This window comes from Ursus americanus, chromosome 20 (assembly GCF_024610735.1).
Source record: "Ursus americanus isolate L20-20 chromosome 20, mUrsAme1.1.p, whole genome shotgun sequence".
NCBI classification, from domain to species: domain Eukaryota; kingdom Metazoa; phylum Chordata; class Mammalia; order Carnivora; family Ursidae; genus Ursus; species Ursus americanus.
In genome coordinates, this window is record NC_142146.1 from 30,692,794 (window position 1) to 30,716,046 (window position 23,253).

Sequence of the window (23,253 nt, forward strand, 5' to 3'; positions counted from 1 at the left end):
TATTATTCAACATGTCGACCCTCATCTCCCCACTCTCCCAAGACAAGCCTAGCACCCAGCTCTTTCTTGCAGTTCTCCTACCCTCACACCCCACTGCTGTTTCAACCTGACCAAAGTGCAAGCTGAGGGGAAAGAGAGGGAAAGATGACTGGAGAGTTCTTCCTTGAGACATGCTATTGTGAGGTGGCTTCACAGTGTCTGGGTCTGGCTAAAGTTTAAACCAGATTCTTTCTCTTGGGGACCCTTTTCTGGGTTTTTGTAAGACTCTCCTCCTGGACCCACTGCAAGGAGAAGCCCCTCCTTCAGCTGCTGCCCCTGGCCGTCCCTCACCCTTGCAGGCTGCCCTATTGGGCAGGACCCCTCTCAAATGAGGCCAGGCGGCCATGCCTGTCGCAGGCTCCACCTCTGTGCCCAGGATGGGTGCCCCTTTGGGGCCTGGTGGAGGAGTGCAGGGACTTCCCAACCAAGTTACCATTGTGTTGTGACACATACATTTCTTCAAATCATTTTGTAACCCTGGACAGCAAGTTTCCTTATCCCCCAGTGTACAGACAGGGAGACTTCTAGAGCATCGCAATCCCCAAGTAACAAAAACAGGGTCTGAAACCCTGTCTCTTCAGTCACAGCCCATGGTCTCCTCCTTGCTACTGGACTCTCAAGGGCAAAGGACCTGCCTTGGGGCCTGGGATAAGCCACCACACCTCTCTGGGCCTCGGGTCTTCATCTTTCATGATCTCCAAGAGCTCTCTGCATTCTAAGACTGTGTCATGAAATTACTGAGTTAAGGTTTCCTGGAAGCAGATGGCAGAGAATTCTGCAGAGGCCTCACTCCTCCATGTGGGAGGCAGCCCACAGCTTAGCTCTTCACTTCTTGCTCTAACACACTATGTCTCCTATGGGTGTGTACCTTAAGCAAGTGTGGGGAAGAGAGAAATGCCATTTAAATAGTGCTGGCATTCTGCTCCCTCCATGTTCATCTCCAGTGGAGAGGAACATAGCTGACATTTATTGAGCACCTATTATGTTCCAGAACTTGTTCTGAGGTTCTTGCATATCTTAATTCACTCAACCTCACAACAACGCTATGAGGCCAATACTTTCATGACTCCTTTTTTTGAAGACGAGGAAACTGAGGTACAGAGCAGTTAAATAACTTTTCCCAAGGTCACACAGCCAGACAGTGATAGAGACAAGACTTTCAACTTGGGCAATTTGGTTCCAGAGCCTGTGTGCCCAGCTCCACCCGAGACAGAGCAAAGCTTGAGGCGTCTTACCCCAGAGGGCTTCTGGGATGCAGAGCAGGAGGCGGAGAAGCACACTTGTCCCCGACAGATTCCCAAAAAGCAGAGCCCAAGTGCAGTTTGTGGGAAAGGAAAAGCAGTGGAAACTGGGGGCATACAAAAGTGTTTTAAAAAAACCCCAGGGCTGAGCACTGACTGCTCCAGCAGCCACCCCTGAAATAGGAAAGAAGAGCTCCTAATTTGGTTTAAGCCTCAACAAATCCCCAGTGAGAGGACAAATTCCTCTGACTCTGGCCAGCACCCAGGAAACAAATCTTGTCAGAAAGAAGTCGGGAATAACCATTTCTGAAGGGCCCCCTTAGGGTAAATACAAAGTGCCGCTGGGAGAGCTCCAGCGACTGTGACCATGACCCCATGGCAGACCCACACCTGCGCACAGCCTCCACCACATTCACAGTGCTGTTCTTAGTTCCCACGTCCCCACACCTCCTGCCCAGCCCCAGGCCTGAGTCCACAGCCAGTGCCACTCCATCGTCATCCCTGCGGCCCAAGGAGGCCTTTTCTGGAGCACTAGAGGCTCTCCCCTGCCCTCCACCTCGTCTACCCATCTCTGACCTGCCTTCTCCAGTCAGTCTCCCTCTCTGCACATTAGGGACCTACCGCATAACGTTTGCCGTGCTAGATTTCTTCTGGTTGTTTTGCTTATGTTATCTCATTTTTCCCTTCTTAATTACGACATATAAAAACATATAAAAAAAGGCATCCTCAACATCCAGAATTGTCAACCTTAATGTTATTTGCTACAGACCTTTTATATTTAAGATTTTATTTATTTGACAGAGAGACAGCCAGCGAGAGAGGGAACACAAGCAGGGGGAGTGGGAGAGGAAGAAGCAGGCTCTTAGTGGAGGAGCCTGATGTGGGGCTCGATCCCAGAACGCTGGGATCACGCTCTGAGCCGAAGGCAGACGCTCAACCACTGCGCTACCCAGGCACCCCAGACCTTTTATATTTAAACATGAAACCAAAGATTTCAATGGAAACCTCATTTGTGCTCTGTCCTGATTCCATTCCCCTCCCCAGAGGCCACAACTGCCCTAAATTTGGCGTTTATCTTTCCCACCAATGTTGTTCCAGTTTTACTGTATATGTATATAAACCCTTTATGGGATTGTTTTGCATGATTTTAAACTTCATATTAAGTTGTATCATTCTGTGTATTAGGGTTCTCCAGAGAAACAGAACCAATAGGATATTTATATAAAGAGAAAGAGATTTGTTTTAAGGAATTGCCTCACAGGATAATGGAGGATAGGTGTTCCAGATTAAGGGGTCATCTGATTGGAGACCCAGGAAAGAACCAATGTCCCCGACCAAGTCCAAAGACCATCTGATGACAAATTTCCTTCCCCTGGTGGGTTGTGGGGCGGGGGGGGGGGCACTCAGTCTTCGATCTATTAAGGCTTTCAACTGCCCACATTACAGAGGGCAATCCACTCTACTCAAAGTTCACCAATTTAAATATTAATCTCATCCAAAAACACTCTCACAGAAACATCTAGAATAATGTTTGACCATATCTGACCATCATAAAATAGTTGACACATAAAATTCACCACCACATAGTTATTTCCCTCTGCAACTTGCTTTCTTCACTTCTCATTTTGTTTTTGAGATTGATCATGGTGACCCAGGTAGCATTTCATCATATATACACCATAGGTTATGAACTGTTTTCTACAGGTTATGAATTTTTTGTTGTTGTTATTGATGGATATGGGTTATTTGCACTTTTCTCTGTCATAAACAGGAGAGGGCATAAACCTTCTCATGCATACATGTGAGAGTTTCCCTAGGACAGAGGTGGGCATCCTACTGTAAGCAGGCCAAATCCAACCAGGTACCCACTTTTATAGATAAAGTTTGATGGGGATGCAGTCACATCCATTCACGTACTAATCTTCTGCAGCTGTTTTCATCCTACAAGGGCAGGGTTGTGTAGTTGCCACAAAAACGGCAGGCCCACAAGATCTAAAATAATTTCCTCTCTGGCCCTTCATAGAAAAAGTTTCTGACCCTGCTCTCAGCAAGTACCTAGGAGCAGAATGGGCTGTGCCTGTCAGCGGCTCTTACATGACATTGCCAAATTGCTCCCCAAAGTGGCTACCTGGATTTACCCTCCCAGAACAGTGTGTGAGAACTACCTTTGTCCACACCTTCTTTTCCAAGGGTTTGCCAGTCTGCTGCTTGTGAATCGGTTTCTCATCATTATTTCATATGTCTGGCTCTTTAATCGTATATCACTTATTCACTTAACAAACACCAATTAAGGGATTACTGTGTGCCCGGTACTATCAAGCTAAAGCGGCTCCATTTCACAAGAGAAGAAATGGAGCCACCTAATGCCAGACTCATGCTTCAAGTACGGTGGTAAGATGGGTAGATGGCTGCACGGGGACTGTGTAGACATGCCCTGGAGAGGGTAGCACTGCGAGAAAGAACGAAGCAGCTGACATTATTCCACATGCCTGAGGACGCTCAGGTGGGAAATAAAACAATTTGGCTATGTGCCCATAGCTTCTGACAGCCAGAGGCACCTGTGTCGTAATTCCTAGCAGAGAGGACCTGTATTTCACAGAGGCGTCAGTAAAGTAGGTTAGTAATTAAGCTGGTTTTGTGTCTTCCCTTTGACCTTCGACAATAAAACACCTGTGGTTATAAGAGAGTGCGAGTGTGTGAAAGGGAAGCTCCATCCATGACTGACACAGCAAGAAATAGAGCTTTCTTATTTAAAGCTACAAAGATGGCCAATAAATACAGGAAAAGGGTTGTGGAGTGTGAGTGAGTTAAATCTTCATTTGTCGGCTGGGAAGTCAATAAATGATGTCTGTGGCTGATAACTCAAGCAATCAAAAATTCGTAGAAATATGGGGGAAGCTCTGGGCAAACAAAAAGCAGAAGCTGCAGGGACTGGGGCTGCAGGACAAGCAGATGTGGGGCAGGGAACACTTTTCTGCACCAGCCTTTCTCTTCAGCCCTGTTTCATTTCGTGATCAAATGTATGTGTTACTTTGATACCTTTTAAATTAAAATGCAGAAGTTCAAAATAGAGCATGACTCCTGAAATATTTATAGAGGAAGTGACACGTATGTAATAATCTCAGACAGGAGTGGGGGGGGTGGCAGGAATAGAGATTTTTAAATTTAGCCATGAGATTTTAGTTATGGAAGTGGGGAGACAGGGGGCCATCGTTCTCGTCTCTCTCCACCTTTACATATAGTTTTACCTCGTTGAAATGTCCCATAATAAAAAGTGGGGTTTTTTAAGGGGTAAAAAAAGAGAGCGTGGGTTGTGGAGTCTGGCAGACACAGGTGAAATTCAGCTGGGCCACTTAGCACTGTGGGCAAGTCACTCGTATCCTGGGTCTCAGCTCCTCATCTGTAGACCGAGCATGCACCCATTCTGTATGGCCACTGGTGTTGGGCACAGGCGGTAAATGACGGCCTGACTGCGAAGGACTGATTGTGGCGTAAAGTGTAGGAAGCACAGTAAAAATGATGGGGTCTGATTTGTTTGGTTGCTTCTATTGGGGTTTTATGAAGTCTGGCTCTAGATTTTGAGTTCTTCACAGGCATCTTCTACTTAGTTGTGCTCTGCCTTACCTGTGTGTGTTCATTTGCATTCCTCAGCTAGCCTACTTCACCTACTAAGTTCACAAATATCTAGTGTCCATGGGCCAGGCACTGAGCGGGGGCTGAGCAGGCAGAGATGGGAGGCTGCCCCGTCCCAGGGGCACACAGGTCTGTGGTGGGGAAAAAGAAACAGGTCAGAATATAATACAGCATGACAACTTATACCGATAGAGATATGCCCACAGGGGATCTGGGATGTACAGAGGATGCACAGTGTGGCCTGAGCTAGGTTTTGAAGGATGACTAAGAGTTTACCTGTCAAAGAAGGAGAGCACAGTGGCCAGGTGGCATGCTTAGGCCATGACATACAGAGGTGGCAGCATGAGTTATGGTTCTGAAAGCTGGAAAGGGCTGAGTCTGTTCAGAAAAATAGTTCAGTTCGCAGCAGGAGAGTGAAGAAGAGATAAAGCCCAAATTATGTGGGTTTGTTCAAGAGCACACTCTTGAATAAATGTGAGCTCAAATTTGCATCTTAGTAAGTCATTGCAGTAAAAAAGGGAATGGGGGGTTGGAATGTTCTAAATCTAGAAAAGAAAGAAAGAGAGAGATCGATCAATCAGCAGGTTGCCCAAACAGACCCTCCCAGGGTCACTGTATCTTGATGTGCCTAGCACTCAAAACTCAGATTTTGTTAGGATGTGTGTAGAAAATTAGGCCTTGAAGGGCTGGCTCATGACAAAGAAACCCTTGTGATACCTACACTCAGAAGGAGGTAGGAATATACAGTGGCTGCTACTCTTTAGTGCCCAGCACTGGTGGCTGCTGTCCAAATCAGGCCCTCCTGTTTCCCAGGGAGCTGGAGGCAGGATGCTAGGTAAGCTCAGAACTAGTCCTCGGAGGGGTAGAGAGGTTTCTGGGGAAAGTGAGGCCTAAGAAGTTTTGTCCTCATCAAGACAGAGGGCAACCTGTAGGAACCAGGATGTTCCTGATTGCCCCAAACGGTTCATAACACCACCCACCTTCTCTGGCCCCTCACTCCGTCCTCATCTAACCCCTTCTACAAAGACATTCTTCAGACAGAGCACAGTTCAATGATGAGGTCATTTAGCTGCAGTACAGATCCAGAAATGTCCACCGTCCTGGCCTCCCGGAGTAAGACCCAACCTTAGCTCTCAGGTGATCCTGATCCTCCCTGGATCCCCAGTGGCTGTGACTGCACTCAGGAGCAGACTGTGCTGGAGACGGTCTAACCTCTCCGTCGGGGCTTTATGACGTGCTCCCTAACTCCACGACTACGGCTGCAATCTTAACTCGGTGTGCATGGGCTTTGCACTCTCCAACCCTTGGCAGCAACAATCAGGCAAAATCACCAGAGGGATGACTGGGACTCAAACCAAGGTTGGGCAGTGTGGCAGGAATGAACTGGGCCACATCGGTGCAGAGGCTCAATAGTGCTCTGACCTGGGAAATGAGGAAGAGGGAGGTGCTGGAGGTGAACTCAGGTTGGAGCCAGGTAGGAACCTGGGTGTTCCCTGAGAGGGGGAATCGTGTCTTCCCTGCCTTGGTGCTCCATGGAGAGGCAGCACTAATGCTGGGCTCATTAATTCAACTGATACTGTCCCAGGTTACTTAGGGATAAACGAACAAGTCCCATGACCCAACCTGAGAAACGCTAGCATATGGAGGTCAGATAAGGGAGAAAGACCTAGTGAGGGAGACCGAGAAAGAATAGCCAGTGAAGTAGAAGGAGGAGCCGGAGAGAGCTGAGTCATAGAGGCCAAGAGAGAAAAGTCCGTCTTCCATGACAAGTGTAGCCGGCAGGTCAAGATGAGTGAGGAGGAGCATCCGTTCAGTTTGGTGACATGGCAGTCCTCGCCGTCATGGTGAAGATGCAGTTTCAGTGGGGTACTAGGGACAGATAATGACTTCTTGTTCATGTATTACAAGAACAAGTCATGCTGAGCATTCCTCCTAAACTTGGAAGTCAAATAAATGTGTAGGGGCACCTGGGTGGCTCAGTTGTTAAGCGTCTGCCTTCGGCTCAGGGCGTGATCCCGGAGTCCTGGGATCGAGCCCCGCATCGGGCTCCCTGCTCTGCTGGGAGCCTGCTTCTTCCTCTCCCACTCCCCCTGCTTGTGTTCCCTCTCTCGCTGGCTGTCTCTCTCTGTGTGTCAAATAAATAAATAAAATCTTTAAAAAAAAACCACACAAATAAATGTATAAAGGGTTTCCAGGGACTCTTATACCCTGCCACAGCCCCCGTCAAGTCTAATTTCCCAAGGGCCCAGTCTTGCCCACCTCCTCCCCACACCTGCAGCTCTAGCTACTGGGATGCCAGTATCTTTAACTCCAAATAAAGCATTAATTGTACCCTTGGGCCCAAATGATAACCCTTCTAAAAATGCTGCTTGTCCTCACCTTTTTAAAACACAGTAAGGGTCAAATTCCTCAGCTGCCACCACCGGCATCATTTATTTTAATAATTACAGCCATAGCAAGGAAACAGCTGTAGGAAGGGATACAATCCTTGTCACCATAGTACCAGTGACCAGGGCTTTTAACAAATGACTATGGGCAGGAAAAAACAAAAGAAAAAAACAAAAGACCAAGCCACTAGATGGAAGTCTTCATTCAACTGCCTGTGCGGAGGAGCAGGAATGGTGCCAGACTGCACACACCCATCAGGTCCATTGGACCATCATTGGCCAAGTGCTCTGCTCTAAGGTAAATAGCAGTGATATTAATGGCCGCCGTGCATGGAATCCCTACTCCGTGCCAGGCAGCTGACCGAGTGCTTTACCTGGAGTGGCTCCTTTAACCCTTGAAGCTTCCCTAGCAGGTACGGAGCAGTATTATCCTCATTTTATGGATGAGGGGACCGAATCTTAGAATTATTCAAGTAACTGGCCCAAACCCATGAGTGGAGGAGCTGGGTTTGTAAATGAGGTCATTGTCTACTCAGTGTGGGACATAGGTCGGGGTGTGACTCTGATGCAGGAATGATCCGAGAAGGGAGGAAGAGAGTCAGCAAAGGCACCATGCACCCAGGAGCTGGGGCTAAAAACTTAGAAGTCATCCTTAATTCTTTTCTTTCCTTCTTTCTGCAACTGCGCCATCACCAAAACCCATCTGTTCCATCAGCAAAATGAGTCTTAAACCTGTCTGCTTCTCTTTGTGGCCCCTATAACTGCCCTAGTCAAAGCTGCCATCATCTCCTGAGCGCTTTTGCAGAGCTTCCTAGCTTCCTAGCTGGGTCCTTGGGACAGTCCCCTGCGTCCAACAATCTTCCTTTCCCTCAGGACGCAGGGGACACACCTACCTCACAGATCACACCTGTGCCCGGCTCAAAGCCTTTCATGGGCTCCCCAGCAAATTCTGCCTCCCTTCCCTTGCTCCCCCAAGGCCCTGCCCCTGGATCTGGCCTTTGACTACCTTTCTAACTGCACCCCCTCCAGTGGCTGCTGATTCCCCCACAACCAGTACAGAGCCCGGCACATGTGCTGAAGAAATGAAGGCAAGAATGAGTGAGTAAATAAATTTAAAAAAGCTTTGCAGAGGAAGGCATGTTTGAGATGAGCATTAAGGTTGGGTAGGGTTTCTCAGACGGCAAGGCCTAGGGGCGTGAGGTGGTAAAACAAGGTGTTCTAGGTATAGACAATGACACAGGCAAGGACGTGGAGGAATGCCAGGAGCAGCCTGGGAGGCAGCATGGGCAGGACTGGAGGCAGGTCTGTGCAAAGCTGGGGTTCTCCAAGCTGAGCACATGCCATGAGCCCCTGGAAAGCTTTTCAAACACGGACTGTCAGGCCCCACTCCAGAGACTCAGGCTCAGACATCTGCGGTAGGGTCTGAGAGTTTGCCTTCCTCGCAGGCTTCAGGTGGTGCTGGTGCTGCCACTCCAGAGACCACACTTTGAGAATAACTGGTGTAAAGTGTCCTGAGGAATCCTCCACGTGGAGGCGAGAGCAAGACGGTTTCAGGGGCGTAACGTAAGGCAGCTGCACACCAAGCCAAGAGCAATTCGAGCTAACACCGGCCAGCAGTGAACCCACCCTTACCCCTGCCTGTAGCATCCCTCTCGGGACGAAGCCAGTGCCTACCTTGGCTTCCGACTGCCCCTCCCCACGGTACTCAGCCCTGCTTTCTCCTCCATTGAATTGTATGCTTTGAAGGCATCTTATTTTCTCCAGCAAACTTACAAATCCTGAGTCCAGTTCCGTCCAGACCACCTACTCTCACATACCAATTCACACTGATGCTGCTATGACAGGAGACCTGGTGTTAAGTCATGTTGCACAGGGAAACAGTAATCATGTGCTGATGGTAGCAGTCAGCTCTGTGTGGGCAGAGGAGAGAGAGGAGGAGGGGAGGTTGTCCCCTGCTGGCCTTCCCAGCACTCCATGCGCAAGCTACCAGCTCCCCACCCTTAAAGTTCACCCTGCAGTGCAACTCTGACATTGGTTCGTGCTCTCTTCCTACTAAAAAAGAGGGCAGGAGTGGTTCCAGGGTTATGAGCGAGTATGCTTGTACTCACAGCATCTGCCTAGTGACCATACATATTCATATTTGGTATTCGTCCTGCCTTCACTCCTGGAGAGAGAAAATGATCAGAGAGGTGAAGTTAATTTATACCCGCTTCAACCAGAAATCTGAGAGGACCAGGTAGCTAATGTGCAGGTCCTGCAGTTTTAAATGCAGATGACATTTCTTCTGCAGGCCTGACTGCAGAGCACTCGGCCACAGAATTTCTCCAGGCCTTCAGAGTTGGGCCCACAATCTGCTCAGCTCCACTCAGCTTACAGGGCTCAGCAGTGAAAGCTCAGGAGATCAGCGTGGGAAATGGTGGTTTGGTTTGGTTTGGTTTGGTTTGGCGAGCTTCCTCATGCCAGTGGGGAAGATAGCTCTTTATCTCTGTGATGCAGCCCAAAAAGGAACCAGGAGTCCTGGCTGTCCCGTTACAGGAAAAAGAAAACAATCCTCCCCAGTGAGTCTCTCTCTCTTGATTCTGATGAGCCTTTTATTTTCCAAAGCTGGTGACAAAAATATGCACACTCTGGAGTCACAGTGACCTGGCGTGGCATTCTGGCTCTGCCACTCTCCGTCCTGGTGATATGGGGCAATTTACATATGACCCTTGGCATCCTCGTCTGTAAACTAGGTGTGTTGCTGTCAAGGTTAGATATCATGAGCATGTAGTGAAGTCATGAGTGTTAAGTATTCCATAGCATTTGAGGCACAGTCACTGAGCTGCTATCTGTTTAACAAGCAGCCTTCCGTGAATAGAAGGCTCTGGTTGATAGCGCTTGCCAATTCCCCTGGTGTAAATCCTCTCACCATGGCCGATAGCCAGCTCCCAACATGCTATCCCTCCTTAGTGCAGACCTCGGAAGAGCTGCACGTGGCATCTACCATTATGCAGTGTTTCCACTGCGCAGATCCAACAGAAGTCAGTAACCTCAAGGGCCTGGATGACAGTCAAACAGAGTAAAGTAGTTAAGTATTTATGACCTTTGTTTTGAGTATTTATTAACTGGGTTTTTCATATAATTTATGTAATTGTAAGTTCACATAATTAAAACTTTCATGATGGCTGTGTTTAACCACTGGCTCCCAAAACTCCTGAAATCTTTACCAGTCTGCCCTGGCAAGCCAGGACAAGCCAGCCCCAGCACGTGGGCTGGGCATATCTGTAGGTGGTCAGTACATTCCCTCCCCTCTGCAGTTCCTGTCCTCAGCCCTGGGGAGGATTTCATGAAGCCTTCCAGTTGGAGACAGAGAACCTGCTCCACGGCAGGCTCTCCATGCTTTGCTTTTGGCCTTGGCCACCATCCCGGTCCTGGGCCTCTGCTAAACCTCAGCCAAGGTCCCAGCCCTCGTCCTGCCACCTCCCTGGCCCTTTCTACAGTGGAGGAGGCAGAGCCGCCCCTACCACCAGAGAGGACCCCCCTCTGCTAAGCCGAGCTACCTACAGGAGAACAGCGAGGGGCTCTCCGGCTGACTTGAGGGCTGGCGGGTTATTTTAAGATCCTTCTGTGAAGATGGGGAAGCAGGGCCAGCCACTGAGCTTTGGCAAGTCAGGGCCTATAATTAGCCTCAGCCTGAGGCTCAAATAAGCCCCCGGTTGTTATTAAACATCAGCTGGAGCAGGAACTCCAGCTTCCCTGAGCGGAGTACTGCACGAGCCTCCCAGGACAGACATTTGGACAGAACTACCCTCTCTGCTGGACAGTGTCCAATTTATCCCAGAAAGCGCTCCTGTCCTCAACCCCAAGTGAGAAGGAGGAGCAAGGACACGGAGCAGCCGGCCCCTCACTGTGGCCCATCTTTGAGCAGCTGGCACTTCCTACCAGACTCCTTCGAGGTTTGCTCCTTGTTGCCTCTTCTTCATAAAGAGTTTGCAATCAACCAGGAAAGTGTTAATAATTAACACTTTGGCTACTATCGTAGCAGGGCAAAGCAAAGGCTGAAACGAAGTACAATACATCCAAATGCTGGCTGTGCTTCTTCTGGAAGGCAGGATTTGGGGTGATTGCATTTTCAGCCATCTCTCTGCTTTTCCAGAATTGTAGGCCTCCAAATACGTATATTTAACCTATGCTTCAGAGTGTTTTTACTTTTTCAGCCCACCCCCTGGGTCCCACGTTTAAAAAGCAGAAACACGTCAACAGACAAAATTAAGCTGTATCAAGCTGAAGAATTTTAAGAATTTAAGCTTCAGGGTCCCTCACTCTTGTGCACACCTTTGTATTAGTCTTTTTTTTTTTTCTTTTTCTTAAAGGCAGTCTCCCAAATTGCATAAGCCCCAGGCCCCACATCTGCCTACAGCTGCCCCCACTATGGCCACGTCATCTAGAATGACAGTAAAGCCTTCATCTCTACAGCAGTCATGCTCCAGCCCACAGTCTAGACACCCGCTATGATTCGGTGTCCTGCACTAGAGTGAGTCATTTGCCATGGGCATCATTGTGAGAAATCGAGCAGGGTGATTGCCTTTGGCTTTGAGTTTGTCATCTGAAAAATGGCATTGGCAAAGTGGCATCCAAAGACTGGAAAAGTAGCTCCCCAATGTGGGGACTGCTGCTGTGTGAAGGAGACTGAAGAGAGGACTCAGCCAGGGCAGCCAAGGCCAATCCTCAGGGACGCCTCAGGTAGCCAGGACCCTCTGGATGAACTATATTCAACAATATTAACTCTATTTTCGTTTTTTCTGTGTTCTTGATGCTCTGGCATCTGGGGTCTCACTGTTAGGGCAAGACCGCCCCCACAAAGCTAGTGAATCTTTGAGATAGTAAACCACTTGCCATGCTTTTGCTGTGCAAACCCAGCCGATCCTGAGCCCATATCCCCACCTGCCTCCTCTTTCTGGTTCTTACACTCCAGGAAGCAGTATTCCTCTGCCCTAAGCATCCCAGGTGCCCAGAGACCACCCCAGAGGCCCAGAGACCACTGAAATTCTTCAAACTACCCAATCCTAAACCTGCTCAACTGTTTACCCTGCTTCACCCATTCCTTCCCATGAAAACCACAAGTCTTTTGCCCACGCTTTCCCCTCATCCTTTTGAGACCAACGCTGGTACTTCCTCCTCTGGCCCTGCATGGTGGGGCTGCCCCTCCCCCTGGGAATTGTGAATAACATCTTTTCAATGTCAGTCATCTCCTGATCTGTTGGCCACACCATGCCTAAATAAAAACAGAATCTCAGCTGTATTCTGTAGGGTATGGGGAGCTGGTTTTGAAAAACCACTCCATGGCTCCATGAAACCCCCAAACTGTATGCATAGCATTTATGTTCATATGTATGTTTTGAGGGTGGATGAAATTCTAGAGCCACATTGTCCAATATGGTGGCCACTGCCCACAGGTGGCTATTCAAATTTAAGTTAAATTTAATTTGAGGCACCTGGCTGGCTCAGTCCGTTAAGTATCAGACCCTTGATTTTGGCTCAGGTCATGATCTCAGGGTCATGAGATTGAGCCCCTAGTCAGGCTCTGTGCTGAGCGTGGAGCCTGCTTAAGATCCTCTCTCCCTCTCCCTCTGCCAGTTCATGTGCTCTCTCTTCCCCCCCAAAAAATCTATTAAAAATAATGATAAATTAAATTTAAATAAAATTAAATTTTCAGTTCCTCAGTCATTCTTGCCACATTTTGAGTGTTCAGTAGCCATGTGTGGCCACCGTAATGGTTGGTGCAGACAAAGAGTTCCATCATCATGGAAAGTTCTATTGGGCAGCACTGTACTAGAGATTTCATCAGCTTTTCAAGGGCATCCATGACCAGAAAATGTGAAGAGCCACTAAGTCAATCCAGGGAATCCTCATTTAAGGAGCCAGAAACTTCACTGGTAGTTGAAAGCTCAGCATTATGACAGAGGCTATGAATAAGTCTGCCTTTGGCTAATATTTTAGCTCCAAAAATCCAACTCTAAAGGCTCTTAAAAGACATCCAGATTTTATGATTTATGGTTTATCTCCTCCCCGCCTTTTTGGAGAGAGACACTTGAGTTCTAAAAATATTTGCTGTAAGAAAGGTGCTCTAAGTTCCCAGAACCTCTGTGCCTGGTGCACGTCATGGTGGGAAGGGAGGGAAGACAGGCCAGTGACCTTGTCTCCTCTGATGTGTGTGATCTTTCTAGGTGGGCGAGGCAGTTCTGGAAAATGCCCGGCTCATGCTTCAGACAGAGAATATCCAGGCGGGTGCGGACGACTTTAAAGAGAGGTAACATCTGCTACAGAGGGGATAGTCCTTCCGCTGGCCCAGACTCCTGGGCAAGTCGAGTGCTGCTGTTCTGGGGTCTGCAGCATTCACTGCCAGTGGCACAGAAGGCTGGAGTGGGATCATAGAGGTCCCGGGAGAATCTGGAGCAAAGATCGTCCAGCTCAAACCCTCCTTATAGACACAAACCAGGTCCCAAGGGCTTGGAGATTTTGCCCAGTGTCACCCCGTCCAGAGCAGGGGTTCTCAAATTGTGGCACACTTCAGGACCGCCAGGAGCTCTTACAGAAAACACAGATCGCTGTGCCCCACCCTCTGAGTTTTTGATTCAATAGCCTGGGGTGGGACCCAAAACCTCGATTTCTCACAAGTTCCCCAGGATGCTGATCCTGCTGGTCCTGGCAGCACACTTGAAGAACCGCTGGGTTTGAGCAACGCTTCTCCATTGCAGCTGCATGTTAGAATTACCTGGCCACTTAAAAATGCCAATGCTCAGCTGCACAGACTAATTAAACCACAGTCCCTGGGCGTGGGGGCCAGGCCTCGGTATTTTTAACTCCCATGCGTTGAAAAACACCTCTTCGAAGTCTAATATAGTGTTTCCTAAAATATGGTGTATATGACACTGATGAAGACCATTTGAAGTGGTATAAGGATAAACATTGTATTTTTAATAGTTACGTATTTTTAGAGTTACCTTCTATTTATGACTCATGAAACTGTTTTTCCACTATAGCACTACAATTTATAGTAGCAATTTAAATTTATTGAATATAAAGAGCTTTTCAAGTTTACTGATTTAACATTTACTTTTTAAGAAGATGAATTTAAGGAACACTGTAAAGTAAATAATGATAGGAGAGAGATGCATTTAGGGTGAAATCATGATGGCGAGTGAGGTTTGGGAAACACTGGTCTAATGGAGAAATGAAATGAAAAAGACCTCTCATTGATGAACACAGTGATTTTGAGAATATTCTGTGGGGAAGGTGTTCTGGATGTGGGGCAATTGGATGAGTGGTGGGATAGTTAGTAAGGGAACATTTCCCTAAATTGGTAGACAAAGAGGAAAGGCATATAGTTGGGAGTCTTTGGGGAAGACAGTGATCCATCCCACTGCCATTCTTATCTCAGGACAAGAAGAGTATTGTGATGAAAAGGAAAATCTCTACCATCTCCTCAGACCCAGAGTCCTTTCCTTTCTCTAAGACCAAGCTTCTCCATCTGCTAAAAGGATGTCCACTAGTGGCCACTCTGGAGTCAAGGAGGCTCTCAATCAGCTGGAGTTGGTGCCTTGGACAACACTGTGTTCGCCAAGGTCACAGGAGCCCAAAAAAAATGAAGCCATCATCCAGCCGCCGACGGCTTCCTGCACAGCTAAAGATAGATGCCAATAGACATGAAGCCATTTCTACTACATTTAAGATAGAATTTAATTAAGTGTGAAGTTAAGGTACGATCTGACCAAAATTTCTTTCACTCATTCATTTATTCATCATGTGTTCATGCCTTCATCCAGCCATTCAACAGAGTAGCAGGGGCTTGGTCTATTTGGTTCCCCATTGTACTGCGAGCATCTATAACAGTGCCACACACAAGATAGATGCCCACCAAACAGTTTTTGAATTAGTGAATAAATGAATGAATTCAACAAATATTTGAATATCTGCCAGGCCCCTGGCCAAGTACTGGGAATGAAGTGAATGAGACCTCCAGGAGCTCACAGTTTAGTATCAAAGACAGAGGAGTGAACAGACAGTGGCATCACACAGTGGTTGTGCCATCACTGAGAGGAGCACAAGTGAAATGGGGACATTTAGTCTGGCCAGGGAAGGTTGACAAAAGAGGTGACACCTAATTTGGACACTAAACTTGTGTACGAGTTGACCAGGCCAATGAAGGAGGCATGAGTTTCCCGGCAGAGGGGACAGTATGTGCTAAGGCAGAAGGACATGAGAAAGCATGGTGCATTAGTGGCCACCACGCAGTTCATTATAACTGGGGCATATGGAGTGAAGGAAGGAGGGACAACCAATGAGGCTTAAAAACCAGGGAGAGATCAAATCCCGGAGGACCGTGTCAGCCATACCAGATCTCTCAGAGATGACTTGAGAGGAGACCCACAGAAGGGATCTGAGCAGTGGCTCATCATGACCCGACTTCACCTGTAAAGGGAGATTTGTATTGGTAGAGAGGAGAGGTGGGGCAAATGAGCAAGGAGCAGTGGGAGCAAACAGGCTGGATGCATGGCAGGGTAGGGTCTGCACCAGGACCCAAGGTTGAAAAGGAAGGCAAGATCAGATTACTAAGGGGCCAGAGGATGACACTTACGTCTCTGAGCAGATGGTGACCCAATGTGGTTAAGGATGGTCCCTCTGGGGGCAATACTGTAGGTCAGTTGTGGGAAGGCAATCAGAGGCTCTTATAGCTCAGGGTCTGCCTGGGATGGTGGCCATGAGCAGACTTCAGAGATGGGTCCAATAAATCATTGGCAGGGTTTGACATATGCAGCCTGGAAATAGAAAGCAAAGATAAGTTTCAGGCTTTGAACTTGGGTAATTTAGAAGACTTGCTGTTCTATTGACTAAAATAGAAAATTGTGGAAGGAAAGCTGGTCTAAAATTCAGGGATAGATAATGAGTTTGGCTTTGAGTGAGCTGAGTTGAGCGGATGATGGAGAAACCAAGCAGAAATTGTGGTATGCCACTGAAGATGGGCCAGAGGGGTCTGCAGGTCAAGAAAGGCAGTGCTGGGTGTCACAAGCAAAGAGATTCTATTTGAAGACTTTGAAATGGAAGGGAAAGGAAAAAAGGATAGCAAGAGAAAGCTAAAAGCTTAACAGCGGCTTTGGGGGATATCAGAGAGATATGTCAAATGCTTAGAATGTTTAGAGGACTTCCAAAAAACAGTCTGTAGGGCACCTAAGACCTCCCATAATGCTGAATGGAGCACATCCTGGCAGGAACCAGGCTCCCTGGAGAGATAAGCAAAATAGAACTTCAGAGGCACAAGGGGGACTCTTCCAACTTGGGTCAGCAGGGACCAATCCCAGTGATATGGGTGGATTTTCATTCCAGTTGGAAGGGCAGGACTTGATTCCGGAAGGACTAAATGTTAATAATAATACAGTCCTTCATGAAGAATACATCTGGGTAGAAAATCTAATCCTGCATATAGAGTACATAAAAATGTCTTGAAAAACCAGCTCTTCAGCGGGCAGGGGCAGGAGGGGATTCAAAGGTACAGGTCCAACTCTGAGGAAAGTCTCTAGTGGTATGCCACAGGGCTCTGTCTTTGTTTCCTTCATTCACTATTTTTAACTGTAAGGTGCATGCAAGCTATCTTGCCATGAAAGGGCAAAATGGCAGAAGATTGGACTTGTGGAAAAATGCTCAGGGACTCTAGTTGACAGGACACCTGGTCAAAATCAAATGAACAAACACACAAACAAACAAAAAAAAAACCCGTAAAGCAAACCCTAGGGCCCTTGATGAATAGAATTAGAGAGTTTAAACAAAGGAGCAGACAGTCCCCTGGGGACTCTGAACTGATCAGGCAACATCTGGAGTTTTGCATTCCAGTCTCCATCACATTTTGAGCAAGACATGGACCAATTAGAGCATTTCTAACCATTCCACACATATATCTGAAGGTCGAAGGTGGGTGCTAAGAATACAAAGATGGGAAGGTCATAGTCCCTGACACTGATGATGAGAGATATGGAAACCAATATATATGAAGAATGGAGGAACAAAAGGCTTGGAGGATGGGATGACAGGAAAAGAGAATGATATAAGAGACAAGATCTAAATATTTATAGAACTGCCAGAAGGATCAGACTGACTTTGAGTGCTCCAGAGACTGGAACTCAGACTCTTACAGGAATGAAGACTCAAGCTCCTGAAGAAAGAAATTTTGCAATAATTAGAGCTGTCCCAAAATGGAATGGTGGCAGTGGTAGGTGATGAGTTCCCTGTCACTGGAAGTAGTCAAGTAGAGGCTACATGATCACCGATCAAGAATGCTATCAAGAAGTGCCTAGGTGGCTCAGTCGGCTGAGTGGACTGACTCTTGATTTTGGCTTAGGTCATGATCTCAGAATCCTGGGATCGAGCCCCACGTCAGTTCCCATGCTACACAGGGAGTCTGCTGGAGATTGTCTCTCCCTCTCCTTCTCTCTCCGCCCCTCTCCCCGCCCTTGCACTTGCGCTTGCACTCTCTCGAGTACCCTCTGTCTCAAATAAATAAATAAATAAATCTTTTTTTTAAAAAAAGAATGCTATCAAGGGATTGTCACCGGGTAGGAGTTTGAATAGTTGAATCCTAAATTCCCTTAAAACTCTAAAACCATAAGATGCTTTCTTCAGTGAGTGATGTGAGATTTCTCCGTTCTATGGATGGATGAAGGTAAGGTGTGAAATGTGGCTGAGGGGTACAGCTGGGTGAAAGACCATAGAAGGAAAGGAGTAACACTGGGAGAAATTGACAAAGATGCTGGGTGATTTATAGAAAGAAGGTTCTGTGCAAACCAGAGATGGAAAGAACTCGGGGGGGGGGGCAGTTTCAGATTTGTGTCGATGTGTGTGCGTGTGTGTTATTATATAGGCTGCAAGCTTTTAAAACTCTGGAAACTTCACATAAAAATCCAGGTCTCCATTTCTCTTGAAGAGAACTGGCACACCCCTGCCCACGTAGCAGTAACGGGAGGAGCTGAGCAGCAGGTCCGCTTGCGTGAAGGATGACCTGTCCTGTGGGCTTCAATCCCCACCTCTCCCTGCTTCCCAGACCCGGCCCTGGTCCCTCATCTATATTTCCCACTTGGCCCCTGAAAGCATTTGGATTTGCCGCCACGGTTTTAAATTTTCACATGGGCTCTTTGGAGACAGAAACCATGTTTTTCATTTTGGGATCACTAGCCTGGTGCTTAGCAGATTCTCAGTAATGCTGTAATGTTTGTTAAACGATCCTCGGGGGGAAAGGACGACAAATCAGAATAATGGTGACATGCCACATCCCCCTACCTGCATCTCATCTCCTGGACAAGCTTTCCCTAGAGTTCTATGCTTCCAGGGCCCCATGAGCCTGGCAGCTTGTGAAGCTAGGTTATCAGAAGTTGGCTGCCATCACCTTCATTTTAATAAATCAAGATGTAACACTTGCGTTAACAGTGCCCTCAAAGCTGTTGGAATGGTGACTTCTAGCATTCGTTTGTCTATCACATAATTGGCCTGTCGGTAACATTTGTCATCTGATTATTTCCCCTTTTGGGTTGCCCACCTATGCTGATTAAGCTCCTTTACCTGCAGATATGAAAATGAGCAGCCATTTCGAAAGGCAGCGGAAGAGGAAATTAACTCTCTGTATAAAGTCATTGATGAAGCTAATTTGACAAAAATGGATCTGGAGAGTCAAATAGAAAGCCTGAAAGAAGAACTTGGCTTTCTGTCAAGGAGCTATGAAGAGGTAAATGGGGGCCAGGCGGACGCTGCCTTGGCTGCGGGCCAGAGCGCGCACCTGTCCGGGGAGTTTCCCATCAGTGAGGGTAGCTCCTGTGGGCCTCTCCACCTCGCTTGCCCAGCGCTGCAGGCAAAACGCGAGTAAAATACTTCCAAATCCTTGTAGTGGGTGAGGTGACCCTGGGAGTCTCAAATTCAGATGGCTTTGGGCCTAGGCTGGACACAAATGGAGGAGAGGGCGGGTCCACACTGGTGAGTGAAGGGGCCTGCGTCGAGCTGGAGAGAGCATCCCCTGCCTCAAGGCACTGTATTCCAGGTTGTGGTTGTTGTGGTTGTTGTGGTTGTTTAGCGCTGCATAGAACAAACAAAATTACTCTGAAGGTAGACCCAGGCCGTGGTTTGCACGCACTCGTTAAGGAAATTAGGTCAGCTCATTGAGTGACAGGACTCAACGGGACCGCCAACCATGATTCGGTCCATTTCCCTGTGGAATGGCACCGACTCTAAACCACCTCACACGTGTCACTGTGTGAGCGGACATCGAACGTGCTTTCCCCTGTAAAAGTCAAAACCCACCTAACTCTGATTACCTTGGGAAGTTCCTTCTTTTGTCCGACCTTAGGCTGACCAGGAACCCTAAATCCACTTCCTCCTGCTCTTAGCTCAGTCATTTGCCACCACTCTCCACCACTCACTCACCCTTTAGTTACCTCTTAATCTCTCCCAGCCTACTCTGACTTTATGGAATTCATAAATTTCATCTTGCTCTTGTTGCTCACTCTGTGTTATTTTGTTATTTATGTGGGCCCCAGGCTCGTGAACACCAGCCTAGAAATGCCTCCTTCTTGCAAAAGACGGTGGCACGCGTGCTGACGAGAGCGTTGGGGACTTTGCAGTCTCTGTGAAGCCCCATGGTTGGCAGGAGCAGAATGAGAAGCACAAGGGGTGCCCGCAGACCTGGGATTCTGCGGGCTGAAATTCTGTATGCTTTCCTTGTCCTCTGGAACTCACCTGAAGTGTATATTGTCATTTGCAGGATGTGAAAGTGTTGTACAAACAGTTGGCAGGGTCTGAACTGGAACAAATGGGTGTTCCCATTGGCACTGGGCTGGACGACATCCTTGAGACCATCAGGATCCACTGGGAGAAAGATGTTGAAAAGAACCGGGCAGAAGCAGGAGCCTTGCTCCAAGCCAAGGTGAGGCAGGACCTTCTCCCTGTGCAGAAGGAGGCCAAGCAAAGGTGAAAAGCAGTCAACATAGGAAAGACGAAACGCAACAGTTTCAATCTCAATAGACGTCATAGAAGGACAATTTAAAATAATAACATTTTGTGTCCCTGTCTTAATGCATAACATGTTTAAAATAGTAATCCATTAAAATGCGGACAAGTGCATGGTGAAGTAGGTTCTCCCCTATATTACTGAGGAGTATAAACTAGTATGACATCTCTGAGTAAGGGAATTGATGATATGTATTGAGAATCTTGAAACGCCCCACCTACCAGTTGAATAATCTGGATACTGTCCTAAAGAAGTAATTGAAAATACAGATAAAGTTTATATCTAAATGTATTCATTGCAGCATTCATTATAAGAATGAAAAAATTGGGGGAAAAGCACATAAATGTTTAATAATAAGAGTAAGGCTAAGCCACAACCTTTCCATGCAATGAAATACCAGGTAGTTATTAGAAATACTTATGAAGCATTTATAACAACATGGGAAATGCTCATGTAATAAGGTCAAATGGGGGAAATAAGAGAATACAGAAGGGTATCTACCAGGAAAGAACAGACTTTGTCAAGCACCAAAAAGTAAATATGAGGCTTCCTGGGCCTAACAGTCTATTACAGCTATTCAACTCTGCCCCAGTAGTTTGAAAGACAAAAGGTAACACATGAGCATGGCTGTGTTCTAATAAAGCTTTATTTACAGAAACAAGAGGTAGGCTGGATTTGCCTGTGGGCTGCAGTTGGCCAACCCCTGGTACACACAGTAGATAGCATTCAAACAAAGAAATGAGGCATCAAGAAAAAATTAGAAACAAAACACTAAAATGTTTTGGTGTTAGCAGTGGTTGTCTTTGAGGGAGGGACCTATTTGACATGTTGAGATGTTTTTTCTTTCTTGTTTTTGAGTATAATATTTTTTCAAGCTTTTCTTAAGCAGTATGAGTTATATTCATGGAAGGAAACATCTTTTATTTAACCTCGTAAATAATAAAGGAGTTAACCAGGACATAGAATGCACGGGGTTTCTTCTTCCCTTCTCCATCTCCCACCCATGATTCTGACGCACAGGATGAGAACAGAAGAGGAAGGAAAGTGTACAGAAAGTATGAAAAATAAGGTAGCTTATTTTTTGCGAGAAGGCAAGAGGGCTCTGGGTTACTATGCTCTGGGTTACTGTTTGGTGGGTCTCAATCCCAGCTGCCCAGCGGAATTACTCCAGAGCATTGTCAAGAATGCTCATCTAAGGCCAATTAAATCAGAAGAAGGAGAGGGACTGTGATTTTTTTCAAACTCTCTGGATGATTCTAATATACAGCCAGGCTTGAGAGCCACCAGAGTTTATAAAAGCTACCCCCAAAAAACCCCAAGGAAAACCTTTTCTGTTCTCCCATCCCCCTCAATCCCCTGCCCCCTCAGTATCAACAGGAACCTTCCCAGCAGGGTCTTCACCAATTCTGGATCCCCCAGTGTTCTCTAGCCTCAAAAACATCTTTACTCCCCATTTCTCTACCCCACCCCCATCCCCTTTCAACAGCCCCTTTTCTTTCTGACCTTAATTCCTTGGGCCAGGTCACTGCAAACTCTCTTTATGGCACATAGTGTCTAGTAGCTGCACGACATGCAGTCTCCCACCCCCAGCCAGGTGAGAAGGGGGAACAACACAAAAGGAAAGTGAAACCAAACCATAGATTTGATTTCAATCCATTGCTTCTTTTTTAGGAGACTCATGAATATTCATAATTCATGACCTTAGACACCATCTCATCCCCTTTCCTCACTTCAGAGGTGAAAAAACAGATCCAGAGAGGGCAACTGATGTCCTGAGGTCACATAGCCTGCTGGCAGCACCATCGTTCAGCCCTCCTGGCTCTCAGGCCAGGCACCTTTTCTCTTCATTGGGTAGTCGTTCCTCCTCCGTTCTGTTGCCAAAGCCAGATCTCTGTGGCCCAGGAGTTTGCAAACTTGCTTCTGTCCCAACACTCCTGAGGCATACCTCACACTGCAGTGATTATTTATTTGGGGAAAGGGGAAGGGGCGTTGTAAATAACAGAAAGAAATCCTGCATAGAGTGGAAAAGGAAAAAAATCCTGGCCATTATTACTCACCCTTCACCCTCTTGAGAATCATCACCAACCTAACAGTAATTCAAGCATTAATTCTGAACAGATTCATTAGTGTTTTTTTAATAGAGTAATCTAAAGTTACATCTCAGAGAAAACAGACAGTACTTGTTTTCTTTTGGCTAATGCTGCCGGGGCCTCTTGCAGAGAGGCGGAGCTCAGAAAATATTTGCAGAATGAGTGAATTCCTCTGATCATCAACAGAGATCAGAACTGACAGCCAGAAGTCCTCCAATAAATAGTTTTGTCAGTTGCTGTCATGCCCTTGGGGGCTGACATTTGCCCATCCTGAACACCTCTTGTCGGTTTCTTGGCAGCAAAGCATAAATGTGAAATGGCTTAGCACACACTCCTTTCAAACCTTTTGCAGAGAGCATACAGACATGTATTTAATTACCTTTCAGACTGGGGAGGCTGAAAATTAATTGACATGATTAATTTATGTCTTTGTTTAGGTTTCCCCAGAAACTGACCCTGTCTGAGACAAATATTAAAGAGAAAATGGTTTATCTGGAAGTTGGGGGAGGGGGAAACCAAAATATCAGTAGAGAAGAAGCAGAGAAGGGAACCAACAAAGAACTCATTATCCAACCAGCACCCACTGTGGGAAACCAGACTCTGCACCCAAAGGGTTTCTGGGAAACAGTATAGAATACAAGAGAGGGGAAAGGCAAGGAAGCTGGGGTAGTAACACCATTCCCATTAGACATCTGCAGTCTGCTAGCAGAGTGACCTTTCAGAAACTTCAGAGAAAGCTTTCCCAGGCAAAGAAGGGTAGAATCTGGCAGTGGAATGGAAGGGTGGTGAGAACAACATGTTCTGGGATAAAGGTTCCTGAGGGATAGAGGTGGATGCCA

The 23,253-nt window shown here is 47.0% G+C and overlaps 1 protein-coding gene across 1 annotated transcript in view; it reads left to right on the forward strand.

Moving 5' to 3' along the window:
• BFSP2 (beaded filament structural protein 2) overlaps positions 1 to 23,253 on the forward strand; it is a 58,856-nt gene that overhangs the window by 19,632 nt on the left and 15,971 nt on the right. Inside the window, exons 2-4 of the mRNA XM_045791945.2 lie at positions 13,507 to 13,589; positions 18,893 to 19,049; positions 20,079 to 20,240. Of these exons, the coding sequence (XP_045647901.2) occupies positions 13,507 to 13,589; positions 18,893 to 19,049; positions 20,079 to 20,240 (402 nt within the window). The remainder of the gene's footprint in view (positions 1 to 13,506; positions 13,590 to 18,892; positions 19,050 to 20,078; positions 20,241 to 23,253) is intronic.